We start from the raw sequence: 25,106 nt of genomic DNA, 5'->3' as shown, positions 1-25,106 counted from the left end.
CACATCCACAGTTTATCATTACTGCAAAGACATAGGGTGTACAAGGCTACTGAATTTTGAAGCATTTGAAGCATTGAGAACAGTTATATGGTGCTCCCTTGAATTTACTAACAACAATACCTGATAGCTGAAAATTGAAAAGTAAAAACCTGGACAAAAAAAACTCGGTGAGAAAAAACAGGAAAACCTTCCAACGGCAGCGTGTATCTGTTCTAGTTACTAAGAGCATCCCTACCAGGAACATGCCATGAAATGCACTGATCAGTTAACATTTGGGATTTATAGTGCAGTGCCAACCCACAGACCTCTGCACATTTTACATAATTTTGAAAATGCATTATCCCAGCTTCTATATTAACCAATCATAACTGAAGGGCTGAATGATCTGAACTTACAGTTCTGTCCGTTTTGTGGGCATATTTATGGCCCTAGTAAATCTAACAATATGAAGTATTTTGTTAAATGGCACTCCACTTTGCTGTCCATACAGCAATTTTTGACATGTATTTTGCACCCTGGACATGTTGAGCCTTTATTACATATATAAACCATTTTTCACATTTGTGTTTATTATAACATGTAGATTAGGCTAGTAATTAGCAAATTTCCAATTCAATAAGACATTAACATAGATATGTTACCTGTATAATTTTGCCTTTTAAATCGGCAATGTAAGCAGATAACGTTTTACTCCAATGTTTGCAATTTTTTATTCATCTGGGCCGTTTACATGATTACCATCTTCGTTATTAAGGTGGTGCAGTAGTACTCAATTTTGGCCCTTAAATCGTTTCATGCATTTCTGCTATCAATATATAATTATTCACTGTTCAATCACTGTGTTCCTTATAATTGCCACCTATGACTGATTTCTAGGTGTTGATTATACGTACCAATGCATCAATGCACATTGATGCTTTTTGAAAATATGGCGACTTCTCAAGAGCCCGCTCAAGAGTGATATCCTCTACATGTATACTGCAATAAGTTTTATTTCGGTTATTGCTTTACTGTTTGATAAATTGTCAAATACCAATTTCGCCAATATCGTTATACTGATTGTATCTTTTTATTTTCTATCCAATCGCTTTTAGGTCGCCTACAATGTATAATATCCATTGTTTGTAACATCACTTTACCTCAGTACTGTAACAATTCATGTGTTTTTCTTCTCGGATCTTACATAGTCTTGGCCATTATTGTCAGTCATTCTCGTCATACGTTTGTAATTCGCTGTCGTAGAGCGTGTTAGTATTAACCATTGTTGTAACTTAATTGAGTTCATACGCCTGTTTCAATTTTTAGATATGCCATAAGCTTAGTGTTGTGCTAATTTCGATCAATGGTTCGTAACAAGGATACTGATACTTCCAACTTATCATAGCCATGAGTTGAATCAGATACTAGGTGTCGAGTCTGATAGCTTCTGATAACAAAATGTTCAATGTATCACCTTCCCCCGCATTCTTATATACAGTCTTTCAGTTTCGTAGCCACTATTAATTCCAAGTTTCCGGGACATGCCAAGCCTCCATTTCTAATCACCAGCATTAAGATATCCATATTCTGAAATAAATTAGAAAAAACAAAGACAGAAAGGGCACCACTCGCCATACATGCACATGTAAACATTATATGTATGTACATTGTATTATTGATTGGTGATTTAGCAAAATGAAATATGAATGACATGAATGAATGAATGAATGAATGAATATGAATGAAAACAAAGTTATTTTATTCCTATTAGGAAACATGTAGGAGCTCCTGCTGTTACTAAAAAGTATTATTATTAAAAGGAGAAAAAGTGTTTTGTCACTGCTGTCTTTTCCCAACCCATTCACTTAATTCTCATTGCATTTTTCCTTCCATTTTTGCTTACTTGTTTGATTGCTTCATTACTTCCTGCTTCCAATTAAACTTGCAACCTAAATTTACCTTTTGAATTGTTAACTTGCGATATACCCCAATCTCATGAGTTCCCAAAGTTTCTTAATTTGCCATCCCAATGATCACAATTGACCTTCATTATTGCACCCTTTCACCACCTTTTATGGCCTCCAACCCTTTTTTTGACATTCATTGATATTATATAAATACTTATTTGATCATCAGGTGACTCCCCCATCTAGCCTTGCAATAGTCATAGAATTTGTTAGCTATCTTATAGGTTCACATTACCCTTGAACACAAGAAACTGCATATTTCATAAAATGTCATTTAACTTTAGCTATATATTTGCCATTCGATGTCCTTTGATGACCTATATTTTTAATTTTTATTTTTTATTATTATTATTATTTTTAATTTTATTTAACCTCAAGATTTTTGCAATTCCATTGATCTTGCCTTATATATTTTGACCCGCAAGAAATTGTGCCTCTCCATTGTGTTCTATGTTACCATATTTCATGAAAATCCTTCACCTGACTTGCGATGACTTTTTACATAAATTTTTTGACTTGCAGTTCTGAAATCCAAAAAATCTTAGCCTATTTAACCTCCGATGATGTTGATAGACCGCCAGAATTTTTTTTTTTTTTTTTCAATCATTATTATTTTATTTTTTGTTTTTTGGGTACTTCATGATGTAGAATTCATAATTTTTTAGCTAAATTATTTTTTTTTTTTTTTTTTTTTTCATAATTATTATTATTATTTTTTTTTTCAAAATTATTATTATTATTATTATTATTTTTTTTTTTTTACCGTGTTTAGATATTTTTCCAGTCAAAATTTTTTTTTTTTTTTTCTTTATTTATTTTCTTTTATTTAATTATTTATCTATTTTCCCCTATTTTTTATTTCATTTATTTATTATTATTTATTTCGTTGTTACCTTTATTTTGCCCCCTTTTCTGAATTCTAACACCCATTCCTTATTTCCGGACCTATTTTCCCCATTTATTAATTTACATTCTTGTGCTTTTTCTCCATCTTAAGAAACCAACATCTTATTTGATTTCAGCATGACCTTGAACTGAGATGACCAACAAAAAATTGCATCTGTCAATAATTTGTGTTCCATTTCCTGACCTCACTCTCGATCAGGCGGGGATTTTGCTTAAATGTATTGCGCAACCCTATTCACCGCGTTTCCTGAAAAACCCACGATCTATATTCATGTATTTATTTTGAATGACCTTGAACAGCCATCAGACCAAGGTATTCAATACTACGTCACACCCAATTATGTAAGCCCCGCCTCACTGAGCAACTAGGGTCACCCCCATGTTGGAGGACAAACTGCTTGCATGAACGCGATCTAGCTGTGTTTTTAATGCAATGTCTAAAGTAAATTGTGTTGTGATGATAATTTAACTCGCCGAAATTCGTAAAATTTTCAATCAGTTTTTCTTATTTGTTAGAAAACCCATGTATCAATTATAACAAGTGACGAAAAACCCACTACGGATGAAATAACAATTTTTGATATACAATTTGGGAATGAACGTACGGAAATCTAGAAACGCAACCCGGAAGTTTTGTGACCACAACAAACTCGTATCCCAGCGCGTCGTCAAAATTTACATCAATATTTTGCTCATTATTTTCGCCCAAATTGGTGAATTATGTAACTACTATAGCTCGATAGTCAAATTTATTGATCAAATTTTATTACGGTACATTAAACCTAAACAACCTCAATTATAATTGTGTCAAAGATTCTATGCCTGTTTCATTCATAAAAAGAGCGATCACATGATCTCAACTACCTGGATTTCAGTAAATTGATTCACTGGATTTAATAAACAATTATTCGCCGCGGCTAAATAAGAAGTCAGTTTTCACCCGGGGCTTTTGATTAATGTATACAGACCCATTTAACAGCTTAGATTAATTATATCAACACATCAAATTACCGCATCTAATTCATAATCATGTCTACTATAATTTTCTCACCCTTGTTTTCCAAGTATCGCCATGATTAAAGTCGTCCAATCTCGGCGTCTGAATACAAGATGGCGCCTTTTCTTCTCACTTCTCCGCTGACGATACGCTAAATCCACGATGATAAATACTAGATTGTCAACTTGTTAAAACCCGAAGTCACGGCACTGTTTAGTCAACCACCATGAATAAATGTCGATTTTACAACATCACTTTTTACGTCCGCAACGAATGTGAAGAATATTGATTTTTCGTACATCTTTCACGACCAATTGTACACGATGGATACCGTCGGAAGTTCAAGTTCTATTTCGGTTCGCAATATTTTACGGTTTATATCCTTCTTAATTTTGCGAAATTAATACACGATATCCCAATCATTATTTCCAGTTACTGTCTCCAAAACACTTGGTGACGTGCCGTAGGCTTCCTTCAAAGTTAAGTTGATCTCAATTTTAAAATTCTCCTGACCTCTTCGGATGGTATCAAAACAGCTTATGACTTTTCCCGGCATAATTTCTGAGAAAACAGCCACGCCCCCAGAACCGCTGCCTATGATTGGCTACTGGCACGCGACTCGACACAGGGCCTGGATGCACAACAGGTGTCGGCCTGATGTCACAACATGCATGGCTCTACCTTTTATTGATCTACAGGACAATGAAACCCTTTTCAACAAAACCCAGGGTTTATTACGCCAATGACAATTTTGGTTTTGATTGAAGTTTGCTCAATCAAAACCCGAATAGAGTGCAATTTCCCAGCAAACACAAAAACGTTTTTAAAACGTTTTAAATAAGTTATATTTTGGGTTTTGGTTTAGGGTAAAACGTTTTAATAACATTAAAATGTCGGGTTATATAAAGATCATGAAATCGTTTTAAAACGTTTTGTATGAAAACACACTACAACAATATTTTTAAAATGTTTTGGAAATGACATTATAAACTATTTTTGCAAACATTTTTGGCCAAGTATTTTGTCAACACTTAAATAACATTATGTTAAAATATTTGCACCCAGCAAACACAGAAATCTTCTTAAAATGTTTTTTACAAAACGTTTTAATAACATTTAAATGTCGGGTTATATAAAGGTCGTGAAAATATTTTTAAAACGTTATTGTAAATATTTTGGGCAAACATTTTTTGCAAAATATTTTTTCAACCCCAAAATAACATTCTGTTTAGTATGATTTGTACCAAGTTTTCAAAAATGTTTTTGGAATGTTATTAAAACGTTTTTATACCTTTTATATAACCCGACATTTAAATGTTTTCTGTAAAATATTAGTGTTTGCTGTGCAGTAAACTACCAACAAATGTTATTTAATGTTATGAAAACGTTTTATACCATTATGTACCCTTTATATAACCCGACATTTAAACGTTTTCTGACAACCTTTTCTAACCTTTTGCGAATGATGTCGAAAACGTTTTGTGTTTGCTGGGTTGCGCTAATTATGTTATGCTAAATGGTACTAAATGGCACAATTGTTTTTAAGTACCGCATTGTTACACCATGGAAGTAGTAGCACCCCACTATCATGACTATTTTAGGCATGGTAGGTGATCAGATCTATACCAAGTCACAGCACAGATCCTGGAATTTATTTCCAGGGTCTGTTTTCACAACCACTAATCATGCTAATAGTCTCCCACAGTGAAAACATTTAATATGGCCATAAAACTAATTCCCCTTTGTTGTGCCCTCAAGTAATTTACCCAGGTCTTCCAGAAAAAAAGAGTATCTGATGTTGGAGTATAGTCTAAGAAGATTTGAATCTATAGACCTAGGTTTTGAATTTACTAGGTTTAATACCTGATCATCATGAAAGATTTCTTACTTCTGTGATCATATGTAGCATAAGTGAAATATTCAACCCTAACTCTAAACCTACAACTACTATAAAGTAACTATAAACTCAACTATAACTCTAGACTCAACTATAACTCTCTAATTATAACTCTCAATCCAGCTACAATTCTAACTGCAACTATAAATGCAACTATAATCCAACTACAATTATAAATGATTATAAAAATGTGATTACAACTATAACTACAACTATAACTACAATGTCAATGATAAAAATACATTTACTCATAATGCCACAGTCTATTGAATTTTGCACTTCAGTCCGGGACTTCAGTGCATGGATTGTATTGTCGCTTTATGATCTATATATCTGGGAGTCACTTCGGGTCAGCTCATTTGACAATGAGACAAATTTGTAACAATGAAAAGAAAAGTGCAAATACATGCATTGTATACTTGGATTATTTATTCTGATGCACTCGGCTGCCATGCATGTATAAGGAATTGTTGTCAAAATACATTGCATATTGAACAATTAGAAGCTTAGATAAAGAAGAATCATTCAGAATAGGTTACATGAAAATAAATAACAAGACTGACAGTTGTAGGTCGTGAAAAAAATTGACATTCATTGTGTGGGTGTTTGTATTTCTGGCGTTTAGGGGATATATTTCACACCAAATATTTAGACATTGGGACAAACTTTAATATGCCGAAAATTGGCTTTTTATAATCAGGAACCTGTATGGGGTAATGTAGACGAGGTCGCTGATTAGGCAAAGCTTACAAAACTGTGTGAAAATGGGTAAAAAGTACCTGGTTAGGTGGTAAAAACTTGGAACTGTATGTTTTTGTCCCTAGTTGGCCAATAATTGTTCCCGGGTAACACACAGTTCTTGCAGGGGTGGTTGTCTGTTTGGTTTGGCTGGTGTTTGTGTGTCTTTGAACCACCCTAAATGTTTTGCATAAATTGATACATGTTGTATGTTGATATGCCCATGTCTCAATTGGAAAGCGTTTCTGTTTAGACTCATGACAAGGGGACTGTACTAAACTGAAGAGAGATAGATCAAACAAATAACTGTTGAAGGGGTATAATTACCATTGCTTAGAAGTTAGATATTCATAGCAATCATGATTTGCCACTTCAGCAACAATTTCTGCCTTTTGAATGAAGATGAATTCAAGTAAATTACTGGATGTGGTGAATATCGGTTGAAATGTCACATTTTGTAATAATTTGTTCAGTGATATGTAAGGCTAACAATTATATAAGATTTAGTAATAAAGTGTAGTCACTGTTAGTATTGTACAGAAAAAAGTCCATTGGTAATCACCAGATCACAACCACGACTAAGGCACCACAAAGATTATTGTCTTTTTGTTCCAGCCAACCACCACCTGTCTGGCTGTCCAAGAGATCAGGCAGTAATCTTTCTAATTTAGTGACTTTTTTGCACCACATCTGAATGGTACATGTATTATATATGAAAATATGCTCATAGACCAACATTTCAATGTACTCAAGTGTTTGTTCTATTGATTGTAACCCTAAAACAATCTCACTAAGGGGTGGTGCAATAATTATGTGTACCCCTGGGGGTGAATTATAGGGGGGGCAAAGATTTTTGGTAGGCCAAAAGGGGGGGGCAAGCATTTTTGGCAGGTCAAAAGGGGGTCAAGCGATTTTTGGCAGGTCGAAAGGGGGGCAAGCAATTTTGGCACAGATATTTTGGGTACCGTTTCTATATTACGCCCTAAAAGGCATAGGAAAACGTTAGGAACACATTCAAATATGCAAAATTTCCTGCTCGCTGCTCTCGCATTATATGATAAGACAATTTAAGGTTTTAAATTGGGTTCCCAAAATCTTGCATGTGTAAGGGGGGGCAAAGATTTTTGGCACGTCAAAGGGGGGGCAAAGGTTTTTGGCACGTCGAAGGGGGGCAAAGATTTTTGGCATGGCCAAAGGGGGGCAAGCATTTTTGGCAGACCATTTTGAGAATTCACCCCCAGGGGTACACATAATTATTGCACCACCCCTAAAAACCGAGCTTTTTGGAAAATGTGTAATATAAAAGGACAAAAATAAAGCAGTTGGAAGAAATACTATAGGGTCAGTCAGGTGTGGACAAACAAAGAACTTTTTCCAAAGTATAGCATCATTGCATAATTTACTTGACTTCTGGCAAGGTTGTTTCACCTGAATTGTTCCCATCCAAGTGACAAAAGAGGGGTGCTGCATTTGAATTGAATACCTGGGTGGAAGAAGGGCCCATCAAAACTGTTTTTGAGATATTTAGAAAAAACTTAATATTTGGAAAAGTTTTAGAGATGTAATATTTTCATCTTCAGGGGACCTTTTAATACATGAAAATACATTATTGCATACATGTGAAATTATATGATGTTTCCATGGCAATGGTACAGGTCTTAATATGGGCCAGAGTTGGGCCCTTCTTCCACTAATATACTACAAGTGCTAGTTCCGTAAGCAGATATGTTCTCAATAGCTACATAAATTCGTTCATTATCTATTAGTTGCACAAGTTGAAGCATGTACATGTAATAAGCTTGTAATATGTTAACAAGAAAGTTTATTGCAGTGAAAAGCAGATTTCATGGGTAAACACAACTCCAGTATATCCTAATATTTGTGGAAGAAAGGCCCAACTTCGTGGATTTGGGCCTTTCTTCCATGAAAACTATGATTAAATGTACTTGTAAAGCGCTCCACAGACTCCGAGTATTGTACGTACAATATTGTATGCAACATGTCTACGTTATTTAATCTATTGCCATTCTATTTCCAGTAATGTTTAAGTTCTAACGAATGTTTGATGACGAAAAATCGATAATATGTTACTTGTAATATCTAGTAGAAATATATTATCGATTTTACGTCTTTTTAGGGCGTAATATAGAAACGGTACCCAAAATATCTGTGCCAAAAATTGCTTGCCCCCCCCTTTCGACCTGCCAAAAATCGCTTGACCCCCCTTTTGACCTGCCAAAAAATGCTTGCCCCCCCCTTTTGGCCTGCCAAAAATCTTTGTCTTTTTGTTCCAGCCAACCACCACCTGTCTGGCTGTCCAAGAGATCAGGCAGTAATCTTTCTAATTTAGTGACTTTTTTTGCACCACATCTGAATGGTACATATATGTATTATATATGAAAATATGCTCATAGACCAACATATTTCAATGTACTCAAGTGTTTGTTCTATTGATTGTAACCCTAAAACAATCTCACTAAGGGGTGGTGCAATAATTATGTGTACCCTGGGGTGAATTATAGGGGGGCAAAGATTTTTGGCAGGCCAAAAGGGGGGGGCAAGCATTTTTTGGCAGGTCAAAAGGGGGGTCAAGCGATTTTTGGCAGGTCGAATGGGGGGGGCAAGCAATTTTTGGCACAGATATTTTGGGTACCGTTTCTATATTACGCCCTAAAAAGGCATAGGAAAACGTTAGGAACACATTCAAATATGCAAAATTTCCTGCTCGCTGCTCTCGCATTATATGATAAGACAATTTAAGGTTTTAAATTTGGGTTCCCCAAAATCTTGCATGTGTAAGGGGGGGCAAAGATTTTTGGCACGTCAAAGGGGGGCAAAGGTTTTTGGCACGTCGAAAGGGGGGGCAAAGATTTTTGGCATGGCCAAAGGGGGGCAAGCATTTTTGGCAGACCATTTTGAGAATTCACCCCCAGGGGTACACATAATTATTGCACCACCCCTAAAAACCGAGCTTTTTGGAAAATGTGTAATATAAAAGGACAAAAATAAAGCAGTTGGAAGAAATACTATAGGGTCAGTCAGGTGTGGACAAACAAAGAACTTTTTCCAAAGTATAGCATCATTGCATAATTTACTTGACTTCTGGCAAGGTTGTTTCACCTGAATTGTTCCCATCCAAGTGACAAAAGAGGGGTGCCGCATTTGAATTGAATACCTGGGTGGAAGAAGGGCCCATCAAAACTGTTTTTGAGATATTAAGAAAAAACTTAATATTTGGAAAAGTTTTAGAGATGTAATGTTTTCATCTTCAGGGGACCTTTTAATACATGAAAATACATTATTGCATACATGTGAAATTATATGATGTTTCCATGGCAATGGTACAGGTCTTAATATGGGCCAGAGTTGGGCCCTTCTTCCACTAATATACTACAAGTGCTAGTTCCGTTTCAGCAGATATGTTCTCAATAGCTACATAAATTCGTTCATTATCTATTAGTTGCACAAGTTGAAGCATGTACATGTAATAAGCTTGTAATATGTTAACAAGAAAGTTTATTGCAGTGAAAAGCAGATTTCATGGGTAAACACAACTCCAGTATATCCTAATATTTGTGGAAGAAAGGCCCAACTTCGTGGATTTGGGCCTTTCTTCCATGAAAACTATGATTAAATGTACTTGTAAAGCGCTCCACAGACTCCGAGTATTAGACGTACAATATTGCATGTAACATATCTACGTTATTTAATCTATTGCCATTCTATTTCCAGTAATGTTTAAGTTCTAACGAATGTTTGATGACGAAAAATCGATAATATGTTACTTGTAATATCTAGTAGAAATATATTATCGATTTTACGTCATCAAACATTCGTTAGAACTTAAACATTACTGAAATAGAATGGCAATAGATTAAACAACGAGATATGTTGCATACAATATTGTACGCATAAATAAAAAGTCTGAATACTGCTTAAGACTATTTATTTAGGGAGTGAATTTGGTTCCTTCTTTCACACACAGTGAAGAACAGTCTGCTGGCAATAACATACTGGGTCTAACTCATGTTTGTATAAGTGGAGATGGGCCCTTCTTCCACCAAGGTATTCAATTAGTACCAGCCTGAACTGCTTTTAATTGAATCTTATTCTTATTCATATTAATTATTATGTAGTGAAAGTTATTTGTGAGAATTAAAAATAATGATGCAACACATGATAATACTGTATAATTTGTTGTGAAGCAAAGGTTTTATTAAATCATTGAAGTTAAAATCCCAAACTACATGCAAGTGCCCCGTCTAAACGCACTCGCATCTAGCTACATGCAAGTTACAAGTGACGATTTTACATGTAAGATATCTTACATGTAGCGAGCAACATTCGAATGTAAGGCCAGTGTGAACAAGACTTGCATGTTAACTCGCTTGTAAGCATGACCTTGATGACCCAATTCTATTCTGATTGTGTATAATCATGGCATGATTTACCAATGAAGGTCACTCTTACAAGTGAGTTGGCTTACAAGTAAGTCCCGTGTGGACACACACTCGCTTGCAGCATAATTTAATTGCTGGCTCGCTTGTAAGTAACATTCAAAAGTAGGCTACCATCTAAACACCTATTATTTATTGATGCACATACAACACATTAAAGATTTGCATGCAGGAAAAAAATCATGGCCCACACAGCTTGATGGTGACCCGTAATGGTGTGACACTAATGTACATTTATCAATGATTACAGTTTAGTGAGTTTAGTACAGGGGAGTGGCAAAATCCATTAATGATTAATAACTATGCACAACACATTTAGTAGAGATTTGAATGCAGAAAAAGAAAGCATGACCCACAGGGCAGTGGTAACCATGGTATCATCCATTAATGAGTAATAACCATCATGCACACACAACACATTAGTAGAGATTTGAATGCAGAAAAAGAAAGCATGGCACACAGCCTGACACAAGTGAACCTTGTGGTGAGACTAAATCCCCGGGACTAAATCATCGTATTAAATGAGCACGGTACAGGTGCATAATAGTGATTGATTACTGTGTAACTTAATTAGAAGTTACTCCATGATCCGATCAACTGATGACTATTATGATCCACTGGTCCAAGGATCCTTGTTCACCGATGTATGATTTATAATTGAGTATAAAGAGTATGCAAAACCAAGGCTATCTTAGTGAAGCTAGTGGACCATGAACTATAGGATAGACAGGCAGGTCTGCCAAAGAACCAACAAAATAGTCATGATAATAAAACAAAATTTGAAAGCTGCGATTCTTTTTTGATGTGGAACTTGTTTATTTTTACAAATTACAGTGTTGTTGTTATTGTTGTACGCTGAATTGATGTTAAGTCAGCTGTATAGAATTGGTACAAAGATCTTGAGTTATGTAGCTCATAACACAAAGATCAAACAAAGGAGAAACTAAATGATTACAACTGAGGGCAATTAGACAGAAATTGTGTGACTTCTCTCTAGTCCAAAGGGTCGCTAGTCCGAAAGTTCTCTAGTCCGATGGGTTGCAGTCCGAAAACCAAATTAAGTTAGCTAATCCGGAGGTTCTCTAGTCCAAATATAGAATAAGGGTTAGGGTTTGGGTTAGTGTTCAGATTAGGGTTAGCGAGCATTATTCTATATTTGGACTAGAGATCGAACCTTATTTATTATTTGGACCAGTGAACCCTTGGACTAGAGAACCCGATATTCGGACTAGCGAATTTTCAGAATTTGGACTAAGGAGCCTTCGGACTAGGGAACCTTCGGACAAGAGAGTTGTCACCAGATATTGTACCATACTAAAGAGGTTGCATTGCTAGTTTTGTTAAACAGTCCAACCTCTTTTATCCGTTCATGGGACCAAGCATTGTCCAGATGCTTAAGTGAAAATGTAGATATGTGATTCTACATTTCAATCTTAAACAAAATAACTCACTGAAATACTTTGATTTGTTGTTTGGGATGTGTTATAAAAATCATATTCAAGGGAAATCCAATGTGTCCTAAACACTTTCACATGATCTTGCAGGGGTATACAATTGTACAGAAGCTCTTCAAGTTAAAACTTTTCCTTGACTCAAATCAACATGTTTTTCAATAAAATGGATAAAGGGCTTTCATCCATAAATTCCAAAAGTGCTTACTTTTTTCTACCTGAAATAAGTACCTAATTTGCAAGTTTTATTTATACGCCCTGTGATCTTGTGGTTGTCAAAGAATAGTCGTGTTCACATTTTGAAATGAAAATTCCACAAATATTTTCGCTACTCCTACCGCGTGTCCACAGCTAGCCTACTCCTAGCACTACGCCACATTTCCATCAAGCATTCACTTCTGGTCGGCGTAAACATTGGCTACCAGTTCCGGTGTTTCTGTGACATTTTTTTTAACCACGCGATATCATGTAATGTCTTAGTTCCCACCAACAAAAGGTCAAACGTACACAGGGTGCCAAGAGTAGCAGCGTTCATATTGCAACTTACACCTGGAGGAAGTTACACCCAGCTTGCTACTCCTGACTTTTGTCAGGAGTAAATCTTCGGACCTACGCCTGGCGGAACTTATGCTGACCATCGTTCACACTGCCACTACTCCTGGCAGCGCTTACCGCTATTCCTAGCAACTTGCACCGACCAAGTTCCGCCGGGCGTACGTCCGACAATGTGAACACAACTAATAACCAAAGGTGAAGGCAACCTTGAAATGATAAACACTGGAAATAATTGATTGAATAAAATTGTTTGACAACAATTTGTTTAAAAGTTGTTTTTATTGATTTTGATTTGTGAATAACTAGGTTAACAAGCTTAGTTCACTGGTATGAAAAGTGCAGACTTTTAATGATATACATGGTTGCTTAAAGCCACAGATTGATATTTCTTGAATACCAGGAAAATGGCAAGAGAGTAACATGAGTGGGTGTAAACACATGGGTAGTCATACAATTTATTAGGCAGAGGTGCCCTATTTAACATTAGCTTTGGACATTTAATTATTTTCTTAATTTTTCACCCGACTTACCTGGGTGAAAATTACAGAAAATAATTAAACATCCAAAGCTAATAACGCTAAATATGGCGCTTCCACCTAATGAGGGTCTAATTTCCTGCTAGGCCACCCAATTCACCGTACAATAGGCTACATTGGTTGTATTGTTGGTTGTATTGATACTGGCTATATAGACTATGCCTGGATAGTATACTTAACCCTAACACCCAGGCCTATTTTGGTGAGGGCAAACGGAAAGAAGAAAGAAAGAAAAAGAAGAAACCTTTTCTATCTGGTGCGGTTTTGAACCAAGGACCCCTCGGGTGCCAGAGACGTGCATTGCCATACCTTGCCACAGGGGTCTACCTTGACCGATATGACTGTTAGCATGATGATGCAATCGCATCACGTGGGATATTCGCACTTGCAGATGCTTTGTGAATTGAGGTTTTATGATGTTTGTTATGGTTAGGGTTAAGAGCCTGTAGGATACAAAGCTTAGTATGAGCCAGGCAGGATGATAGTGATGTTATGGTTGCATGTATCCCAAGCTATCAGACTACTATTGAGTTATTCTATTGTAGAAGCAATTGGTTGACCCTTGATCTTAGTATGTATTATTCATTTTAATTTGATGTTCAATTCAGTTTATTTCACCATTAAACAACTTTTACATATGTAAAGCAAAATCATGTGGTGAGAGGCCAAACAGAACAGAGATGCAATTTGATCTAACCCTAACAGCCTAAGGGCTTTTTGGCAACGGGAAGGGAAAGAAGGAAGGAATAAAGAGAGAAAAGAAAGAAAGAAGTTGTTTGCTCTGGGTGGGATTCGAACCTGAGACCCCTCGCATGCCAAGCACATGGTCGGCGACACCTTGCCACGGGTCTTGGGCTTCGCTGGCCAGCGAAACCGTGCCTATATATCACTTAGGGCGATTAGTATTTTGTAGTACACGGTACGGTTAGGGTTAATGTAATGGCTATACTAGGATATTCTTTCCATAGAAATGAATGTAAAGTGTGATTAAAACAAAGTTGTCAATTGTTAGTGAAATAATATTTCATTACAAGGTATATAGCACAACTTATACATAGACAAAATATGAATCAAATTCTGGACTGGTGGTTTGAGTTCGGATAGGTGGTTTGACAGGGGAGTTAAAGAAGCCATCTGGGAAACAGCTACAGTGTAGCACGTAATACGAAGGGAGGTCTCCATTTCCTGCAATCACATGCCTGGGACCCCACATTGAACCTACTTCCTTGGCAATTACCATCACATGACCAAACCATCAGTCAAGTCTCTGCACAGTCTGACGAAGACCCGGTAAACGGGTCGCAACGTTACTGAAAAAATTGTTGGTGAGTCCAGAATTTGATACATATTTTCTACTACTGGATGACTCAAAACATTCATAATCTTACAAATTATACATGTTTATGACCATGTTACATAAACCATAATATTTATAACCAAATATTTTTCTTATTTTTTTCAGTATGGGATATTTGTTCTGTTGTACAATGTTTAAACGGCGGTACCTGTAATCCACAATACGTTGGAACTGCTTGCTTCGCTAGGTGTGACTGTGAACCTCCTTTCACTGGCCTCCTCTGTGAAATATTGGGTATGTATTAACTAAAATACACTTTGAAAGGAATACATGTGACAGGATCTGGTCCATGGAGGCCAAAGGCGGCAAATTTGAAACTGAGATAAAGGTAAAAGTATGGAATAAAAAAACCCAATAAAATACATAAGAAAATAGACATCAAAAATGTCTTATCTTGAGAACCAAGTATGCTAGACCTTTGGTGTTTTCAGTAAATGATAGCCTATTGTATGTATAATGCAATAATCATAGTAACCTTTTTGGGGTGCACCCGGTATAATGTAATAATTACAGTAACTCAATTTTCAAAAATGCCTCCTTTGGCCCTCATGGACCAGATCGTGTACTTGAACAGTAGCTTTGGGGGACTAAATCGCCAATAGTCGTTAGTCGCGACTGTTACTGGTAGTCGCAACTACGACTATTGGAAACCAAAGTCGACTAACACAACTATATTTTATGTTAAAAAAAATCATGTTGAAAGCGCTAGATATTCGCACCAAAACCAAATCAATTCATATTTCCCGTAATTTGGTCACCGAACCACTATTTTCACCCCTACTAATACGTACATCCCACAGAATTAGAGAAGAACCCCCAATCCATGATGAAAGTAAGCAACACTGGCACGATAGCGAGACAAATTAGCAAATGGTTACATTCATGTGTTTATTTATCTATGGTTTACTTCAAACAAGGCTGATATTTCAATACAGACAAACAAAAGACCATATTTGTTCACATTTCATAGTAAATTTCGCGGAAAAACAGGAGCAAATGAAATTGCTCGGAGAAAGGAAAATTTCACGGCGTGGTGGCCGATTTCGCGCCGCAAAAATTGCTTGACCCTGCATATGAGCTCCAGTGCTCTTGTAGTTTAGAACTAGCCTTGTCAATCTGTTGCCCCTTATTTTAACATTTGGGGCCCTGGGGCCCATAATATATTACATATGTGGCTCATGTATACTTGTAAATATAGAGTACCCCTGGGCCTATCAGTGTACCAATTCAGGGCCCTGTGACTGCTTTATTTGATGGAAATTGACATGCTTTGTATTTTAAACTTTGGGCCCCTGTGAATTATGCCATCTTTACACCCAATTATACAAAAAACATCAATATGAATTATACGATCTTCTGTAGATAGTGAAGTAATACGAAACACCCAAATATACCACCAAAATAAAAATGCAACAAAACAAAAAAACCCTTCCTCCAAAAAATTTCTTATAAATTATGTTAGTTTCAGTAGATGCATACAGGCTATATCAAAAACATTGTTACCCACTGTTTTTTGTGTTATGATATGAAAAACTTGCTTTTTTTCACATGCAACATAGGATCCTTTTGGAGCCAGAATTTATTGTTTATAACCTTTTATCACATCAATCTAACAAAATTTTGTGGATGTTATGTTGCATTTTGATGAGGCAAGTCTTGTCCATAATCAATGAAAACTGATGGGTACCAATCATTTTGATACAGCCTGTATCATCATTTGGTCTGCACTGAATGAAGATAGTATGAATATTTTGGGTGATGGTGTTATCTTCAGTAGATAGCAAAGTACATAAAACGCCCAAATGTACAAAAAACTTTCCTGTGAATTATCCTATCTTCAGTAGATAGCAAAGTACATAAAACGCCCAAATGTACAAAAAACTTTCCTGTGAATTATCCTATCTTCAGTAGATAGCAAAGTACATAAAACACTCAAATGTACAAAAAACTTTCATGTGAATTATCCTATCTTCAGTAGATAGCAAAGTACATAAAACGCCCAAATGTACAAAAAACTTTCCTGTGAATTATCCTATCTTCAGTAGATAGCAAAAAACATAAAACACCCAAATGTACAAATGTGAATGATCCTATCTTCAGTAGATAGCAAAAAACATAAAACACCCAAATGTGCAAAAAACTTTCCTGTGAATTATCATATCTTCAGTAGATAGCAAAAAACATAAAACACCCAAATGTACAAAAAACTTTCCTGTGAATTATCCTATCTTCAGTAGATAGCAAAAAATATAAAACACCCAAATGTACAAAAAAAAATTCCTGTGAATTATCCTATCTTCAGTAGATAGCAAAAACATAAAACACCCAAATGTACAAAAAACTTTCCTGTGAATTATCCTATCTTCAGTAGATAGCAAAAACATAAAACACCCAAATGTACAAAAAACTTTCCTGTGAATTATCCTATCTTCAGTAGATAGCAAAAAACATAAAACACCCAAATGTACAAAAAACTTTCATGTAAATTATCCTATCTTCAGTAGATAGCAAACAAACATGAAAACATCATTTAACATCACGAGTTTTTTATTGGGTGTTCTTATTGAAACTCTCGGTCATGTTTCTTGATTCTGTCTGCTGAGATGTATTGTTTGTTATACAAAGTGCGTTTGTTCACAAATGATTTAACAAAAACACAATATTACACATTTACACATTTGGATTCTCAATTTTCACACTATTTATTGACTTATATCCATATTTAAAGCCTGTTACGTTAAGCTTACAATTATATCATTAGACAAAATAGCATTATACTGTGTCAAAGTTTTAAACAAATCATTGATCCCAGAAGTTGGATATCTGGCTGACTACATGCTCGATAGACTCTCCATACACTCAAATCCAGCATTGGTGTCAAAAACTGGAGCATTTGCAGCATAGTGCTCATTCAGGTACTCACATATCTTATGATAGAAGTCAACTTGGTACAGGTAAACAAGACTGGTAAACAGCATGAGGAAAAACAGAGAACAAAATCATTGTGCTGGCATCAGCAAAACAGCACCATCATCAGCTAGACTAGCTGGCATCAGCTAGACAGCGGCCATTACCTCTTGAAATTAATCTCGGCAGAATAAACACTGAAAATCGCTCAAATTAAATGCATGTTGTCATTTTGGTCTGCTGAACCATGGAACGAAGGGATTGTTTATAATAATGATACAACAATTTTTTATAGCGCTTTACAGACCAAAATCCCTTGGCGCTTAACAAAAACAAAATGTAAACAAACAAAATAACAAACAACAAAACATGAGAAATCTTTTCAAGCTATCATAACGTATCCACCATAAGTACCATCTGGCATAGCCAGCTTTCTTGACCAGACGGGGATGGGCAAAAATATTTCTTCCCAATTTTGATGGTCGGAATGGGGGTTGGTGTTCATCATTTTGCCCCGGTATTAATCGGTGGAAGATGCATATATCGGGTATCTTTTTGACAAAGATTTTGTTAAAAGAAAGCCCCCCTGCTTACAAGAAGGGCTTTATTGGGAAAATATTCATGCACAGACATGAAATAATTTGGGATTTTACACTAAGTTTGGCCCATGATGTGTATCAGCAGATACACTGGGTAGTATTCTTTCTTTTTTTCCTCCCCCTTCTTTTCTTTTTTACTCCTTTCCCTTTTCTTTGCCTTGTCCGATGATCTCTTTAGAATTTTTGTCAGGTGACTTCCCCACTCCTGCTGGCTACACCACTGCTTGCGGGCGGGCCAAATTCATGTATGTTCCTTGGTTCTCTGTTGCGACTGATTTTGTTATCCACTGTAATTTTCAGTTCCACTGCACATGACTGCATTTTTTTCATTCAGGTAATTAGCTTCATACTCAAACCAAATTACCATATTCATTGATTTGATCATCTAATTATGGACAACATTTCAGACTATAAATAAATTGCCGATTACACAATGCTTGGACAACGCATGGACTAAGTAAGATCTCCTTGAAAACAAATGAAAAGACCACCACACCCCTGTCCACTTATCTCCTGTCTCCATGTTATGGTCGTTTAAGGGATCTAAAATGAGCGTTTATTGCGTTTCGATAGTATTTTTTTGTGGCACATGAGAGCACCTCAGACCTATCGAATTGCATTCTGAATACGAAGCATGTCTTTCTGATATCAAATAATTTTCATTTTTTGAAAATCACAATATAATACAAATTTTATGACAAATTACAAAAAATTTGATATTTTTTCGAATTTTGATATATAACAGTCCTCGAAGTAAATTATATAAATCTAATGATATATTCTTAAAGTGTATGTAGCAGGGAGGAAAAGCCGACGGTCAATTGAAAATGTTGACCTTTCATATTGAAGATATGGATTTTTTCCCAAAAAGACCTAATTTTTTTTTTGGTGTTTTGGGAAAAAAAATCCATATCTTCAATACGAAGGTCAAAATTTTCAATTGATCGTCGGCTTTTCAACCCACCTACATACACTTTAAGTATAAATCATCAGATTTATAAAGTTTACTTCAAGTACTGTTAAATATCAAAAATATCAATTTTAATGATTTGCCATAAAATGTGTATTAAATTGCGAATTTCAAAATTCAAAATTATTTGATATCAGAAGGACATTCTTCGTATTCAGAATGCAATTTGATATGTCTGATGTGCTCTAATGTCCCAAAATAAATACTGTCCAAACGTTCATACCCCAGCCCTTAAGCATTGGAGATGTATTTTTTTGTATTCTTGTGAAACCAAAGAACACTGGGCTAAATATCTATGGTGGGAGTTAAAAACGAGATCGATGGAAACTTATCCAAGCATGCCATTGAATTGTCAGCTAATTTACCTTCCGCAATTTGTGACCCGTGTAAGTAGCTCAGTCTCTAACTTTAAGATCACACAGCGTGTAGTAGAAAGCATGCTACCGGTTTATTGGTTTACACTTGGTGGATGATAAATTTCCTTAGTCTACAGAATCAACTTGCTTCCATGGGAATTTATAAGGAATATATATCTGTTCTGAAAACTTAGAGGATATTTAGCTTTTTCACACAGCGTGTAGTAGAAAAAGCATGGTACCGGTTTAATGGTTTACACTTGGTGGACGATAAATTTTTCCTTAGTTTGCAGAATCATCTTGCGTCCATGGGAATTTATAAGGAATATATATCTGTTCTGAAAACTTAGAGGATATTTAGCTTTTTCATACAGCGTGTAGTAGAAAAAGCATGCTACCGGTTTAATGGTTTACACTTGGTGGACGATAAAGTTTTCCTTAGTTTGCAGAATCAACTTGCTTCCATGGGAATTTATAAGGAATATATATCTGTTCTGAAAACTTAGAGAGGATATTTAGCTTTTTCATACAGCGTGTAGTAGAAAAAGCATGCTACCGGTTTAATGGTTTACACTTGGTGGACGATAAATTTTTCCTTAGTTTGCAGAATCATCTTGCGTCCATGGGAATTTATAAGGAATATATATCTGTTCTGAAAACTTAGAGGATATTTAGCTTTTTCACACAGCGTGTAGTAGAAAAAGCATGCTACCGGTTTATTGGTTTACACTTAGTGGACGATAAATTTGTCCTTAGTTTGCAGAATCATCTTGCGTCCATGGGAATTTATAAGGAATATATACCTGTTCTGAAAACTTAGAGAATATTAAGCCATAGAACGGTAGATCACGATGCATTTGCTATTACAGGCTGTAGTGGTTGCCTGTCTGTATATGATGGGAGCCTACGCGCAAACCACAGGTAAGTTTGATCATGGAAATGCATTTTTTTTTCAAGTTTGATATCTATGATCATACAACTTGATATTAAAGTAAGCAATGAACTGTACCAGTTTGTTGTACAAGCAATGAACTGTACCAGTTTGTTGTACACACGCCGTTTTGGACAAATGGTCCTTTTATACAACAAACTGGTACTGTTTTTACTTACTATCTACGACTCTACAATTTTGATACAGTACTACGCAGAACTTACGACTTTTTGGAGGAACACTTTTGGGATAAATTGTTTCTTTTTAATGCCTCCACGGAGGTATTATATATTTCCTGGTTGTCTGTCTGTCTGTCATTCAGTCCGAGCTTGCGAGTGCAATTTCTTGGAACTGGTAAGGCGTATAGTAATGCAATTTTGTGGAGGGGTGGCAATTGGCAGTCTCCAAATTTCAGTAGGTTTTTGTCACAAAATATGTATTATAATAAAATAATTAAGTACCTAATTTGCATAATTTATGCATATTTAGCTTAATAAACTTGTGCAGAGATTTTCTGGAGATCCGTATGGGTTACAGTGATGAAACTTGGTGGAAGTAGCGCAGCCAGAGGTTCTTGACCTGATTAAAGTTTCAGCGCAATCGCATGGTCATTGTGGGGTCATCTGGGTCAAATCGCCATATATTGTTGCAGATTCATAAAATTTGGTGGGAATTAAACAGCCACCATAGCGAGACAAAAATGTCAATGTCATTTTGGGGTCATTCAAAGTCAAATTGCCATAGATTGTTGCAGGTTCATAAAATTTGGTGGGAACGACCACCGGAGCAAGACAAAAATGGCAATGTCATTTTGGGGTCATCCAAGGTCAAATCACCATAGATTGTTGCAGGTTCATGAAATTTGGTGGGAACAACCACCGTATCGAGACAAATATGTCAAAATCATTTTGGGGTCATTCAGGGTAATTCAAAGTCAAATTGCCATAGATTGTTGCAGGTTCATGAAATTTGGTGGGAACGACCACCCTAGTGAGACCAAAATTTCAAGGTCATTTCAGGGTCAAATCCCAAGAGAATAGACTGCTGCAGGTTCATGAAATTTGGTATGAACAACTACCTTTGCGAGGCAAATAATGTGAAAATCATTTTGGGGTGAAGTGAAATTGCACCGGTTAAAATGATGCGTATCAAGATGGAGGCATTGTGGCCAACGATTTGCGTAGAGAACCGTGATATTCTAGTTTATTTAAAACAAATAGGGCTCCCTCTGAGCCCGGGCTAGCTCTCTGTGGCCCTAATGTGAGCCTAAATGTGAGGTTATGAAATAACCAAATATAAACTAAATCATGAAGAGCATACGTCACAAGCATTCAATCACGTAATTATCTTCTTTTCATTTTGCAGAATGTACTAAGGAAACGTTCCCATGTGCCAATGGTTTTTGTGTTGTACAAAGTGATGTTTGTAACATGGTAAATAACTGTGGGGATATGTCAGATGAAGTGAATTGCACTTATGGTAAGTATTGATGGTGTACAGGTGAGAATTAATTTAGATTTGTTACGGCATGTGTCAATAAAGTCCCAACTTACACACCTGTAAATTCACTAAAGCACTTGTCAGTCACAAAATACGCAAATCAAAGTATGTAGGTGCTGTGCCCAGCAGTGGCCCGGAGGGAGTTCTCCTTGGTTGAAGGTATACGGGGATGTGCCACGGTTTTTGGGTACCTTTTCAGCAATTTTGGTATATCGATGGGTGGGTTTTCAGTAGAGAGTAATTGGGCAAAAATGCCCCTAAAAGAGCCCAATTAGGGCAAATTTGGGTGCTTTTTGGGTGTTTTTTGTGAAAAATGGGTATACTGATGGGTGGCAAAAACAGCAAAAAGTAGGTATAGATAAAGTCAGCATCCAAATCCCCATAAATATTTTTTCAAGACCCATACCACCCCGAGCAGTGGGTACATCATTCTAGATCAATCCATGATGATGATGTTATGAGTCAATCCCGCCTCTTATAAATAAAGGGCTTATCATAGTATTATGTCCAATTCCCAAGAGATCTCTCAAAATAGGCATATAATGAGTTGCTTTTCTGTTCTTTATTTGCAGCTACAACTGAAGTAGTTACAACTCCAATGCCTTATACAACTGGTAAGTACTGTATCCATCCATGCCCCTATATAATTGGAGACAGAGATAAAAAGACTAAAATGCGTCTGACGTCATCTGTCAATCAAACTCTAGCACAGTTTGTTTACAAGTGTGTCGTGATGATGAGTTGCTGAACTTGGTGGTAAAACTGGTTACCTTATTGTTAATTTTACACCTTCAAACATACAAACCATCTCAAAAGTTAGGTCTTTATAGTAGGAAACTTTCTTTCCCGATGGCACCATGTCAACAATGCCTAGAAAAGTTGCTTTTCGCCTTTTAAAGTACGTTATTTTTTCGCCATTTCCTGCTATTCCTTTTCTCCGATTGAAACCAGATAAATCAACCTTCCTTTTACGGGCTAATTAACCAATCAAGGATCGTAGGGAATTTAATTGACAGTGACGTCAGATGCATTTTAGTCTTTTTATCTCTGTCTTCAATTATGGTGTCCGCCCAGTGACTTTTCATCTTGCAAAACAAGAAATAATTTAGTGCTCATCCAATATACCCAATTAATTCCATGAAAGCTTATGACAAAATGCCCAAACTCCTGCCAAAAATGCATAATAATGCTATTTTATAGTGATGATTTCAGCCATGAGATGTATCTACTGGCTTCAGTGTTGTCTTTTTCATACACTTTTAACATATGTATTAGAAGTAGGATGACAGGAGCTACCTCAAAAATATGTTGGTGTGGCAGTGCTACACTACTGTGTGGCCAAAGGGTAAAAAGACATGTATATTCATGGGATTTACAGTTTATAGTAAATTAACAAATCCACCATTTTGGTATTTAAAATAACTTGAGAGTCCTTGAAATATCTTGAGAGAGCATCTAGAAATCAATATTTCCAGGTGTGACATATCCAGCATATTTCTGTATCATGCAATAGGAGAATTCCTGTATCATGCGATAAGGGAAAATACCGTGCAATCTTGTGCAATGGAATTTCGGGGGAAAACCCTCTTTGGTTGCAATAACAACATCAATCAGGATTATGTATGTTAAGTGAAAATCCCCAGATAACAGTGTGTTTGTTATGCATTCGTGCGTGAACTTGAAAAACGTGATTTTGGCATTCAGTCTTTATGGTAATACACACAGGGCCCTTTAGCCCCATGTTGTTATATACTCCTCTCACTTTGCTCAGTCTACTTAATGGATTGCCACCCAATAAATATTGCCATCCCAAAATAATCAAGTCCAGAGTTGTACATATTGCAATTTTGGACATGTTCAGTGGTTTCAATGTTTGCCCTGTCTTCAAACAGTCTATGAGAGCTTCAAATGTCAGTTTTCCATTGTCCAACTAGGTTTAGTCTAGGCTTCTACATAACTCATTTAGAGTTTTCACAGTGAGGCATTGTACAATGTATCACCCCCGGTATCACCTAGCATTGATCTATTGCAATTAGTTTGAAACAGTGCAATCCTTCAATCCTTAATTTATTGTTTCAAAATATGTTTTATACCAGTGGTCAAAATTTGTGAAGGTTCTCTTGCTTTACAAGAAATTGTGAAGGTTCCCTTGCTTTTCAAGAGATTTTGAAAATGACTCTTTATCTGACCAATGGTTTTAGATTTTATAATTTAGTAAACAAATAGTGAAAATAGCCCTCTGGAGATACTAAATACCTTTTGGGTGATTTGTTTCTCAAAAATATAATTTTGTCTATGACATCATTTCTGTTTATTCTTACTACAATCCCGGACATAAATAGTTCGAACACTTGTGTCAAAGTAGGACTGTTTGAAACCGTATTTCTGTTATACTTGACATAATAAAATTTCGCTTTCTTTAGTGTGAGGTCTAAACCATTTCCTATTACTACAACCCTCCATCCCCCTACCCCACTAATCAATGTTGGATGTTTCTAGGGGCTCGTGACCAAAAAAACTACTAACAACATTGATCGGGGGGAATGGGGTCATATTTGAAGTACCCGTGTTAAAGTGTTCGAACAATAATGACCGGGATTATAGGATTTACAAAAAGGAGCAGGGGAGGTGTGATTTGATACCCTTAGATTTCTTTAAGGAATAACAGGGAATTTGAGACTCTTTCCTATCGTTTCCTAACACAATTCCAAATGGGTTTTAGCATGAAAAGCCTAATTATAAGACAACTTATCATTTGAAATTTGTTTATTTGTTTAAATACTTGACAGAATCATCAGCATGTAGTCTTGTAGAATTTGAGTGCAACAATGGCATGTGTATATCACCTAATATGTTATGTGATGGGATTGATGACTGTGGTGATGCCAGTGATGAAGCATCTGATGTCTGTAAGTATAAGTGTATCTTACATGTAGGGGTATTTGTAATCACCTCCGAACTGGGATGTGCGATACCCTACATTCTAACTGGGAACCTCCCGGG

General features: G+C 36.1%; 1 protein-coding gene across 1 annotated transcript in view; it reads left to right on the top strand.

The window, feature by feature from the left end:
* The window catches only part of LOC140147191 (uncharacterized), an 85,941-nt gene that overhangs the window by 53,081 nt on the left and 7,754 nt on the right, over positions 1–25,106 (top strand). Inside the window, exons 7-10 of the mRNA XM_072168971.1 lie at positions 14,946–15,074; positions 21,969–22,082; positions 22,676–22,717; positions 24,893–25,012. Of these exons, the coding sequence (XP_072025072.1) occupies positions 14,946–15,074; positions 21,969–22,082; positions 22,676–22,717; positions 24,893–25,012 (405 nt within the window). The remainder of the gene's footprint in view (positions 1–14,945; positions 15,075–21,968; positions 22,083–22,675; positions 22,718–24,892; positions 25,013–25,106) is intronic.

The sequence above is a fragment of the Amphiura filiformis genome, chromosome 3 (assembly GCF_039555335.1).
Source record: "Amphiura filiformis chromosome 3, Afil_fr2py, whole genome shotgun sequence".
Classification (NCBI taxonomy): Eukaryota; Metazoa; Echinodermata; class Ophiuroidea; order Amphilepidida; family Amphiuridae; genus Amphiura; species Amphiura filiformis.
Note: the sequence above shows the minus strand (reverse complement) of the source record. Positions and strands in the feature narration are given on the sequence as shown.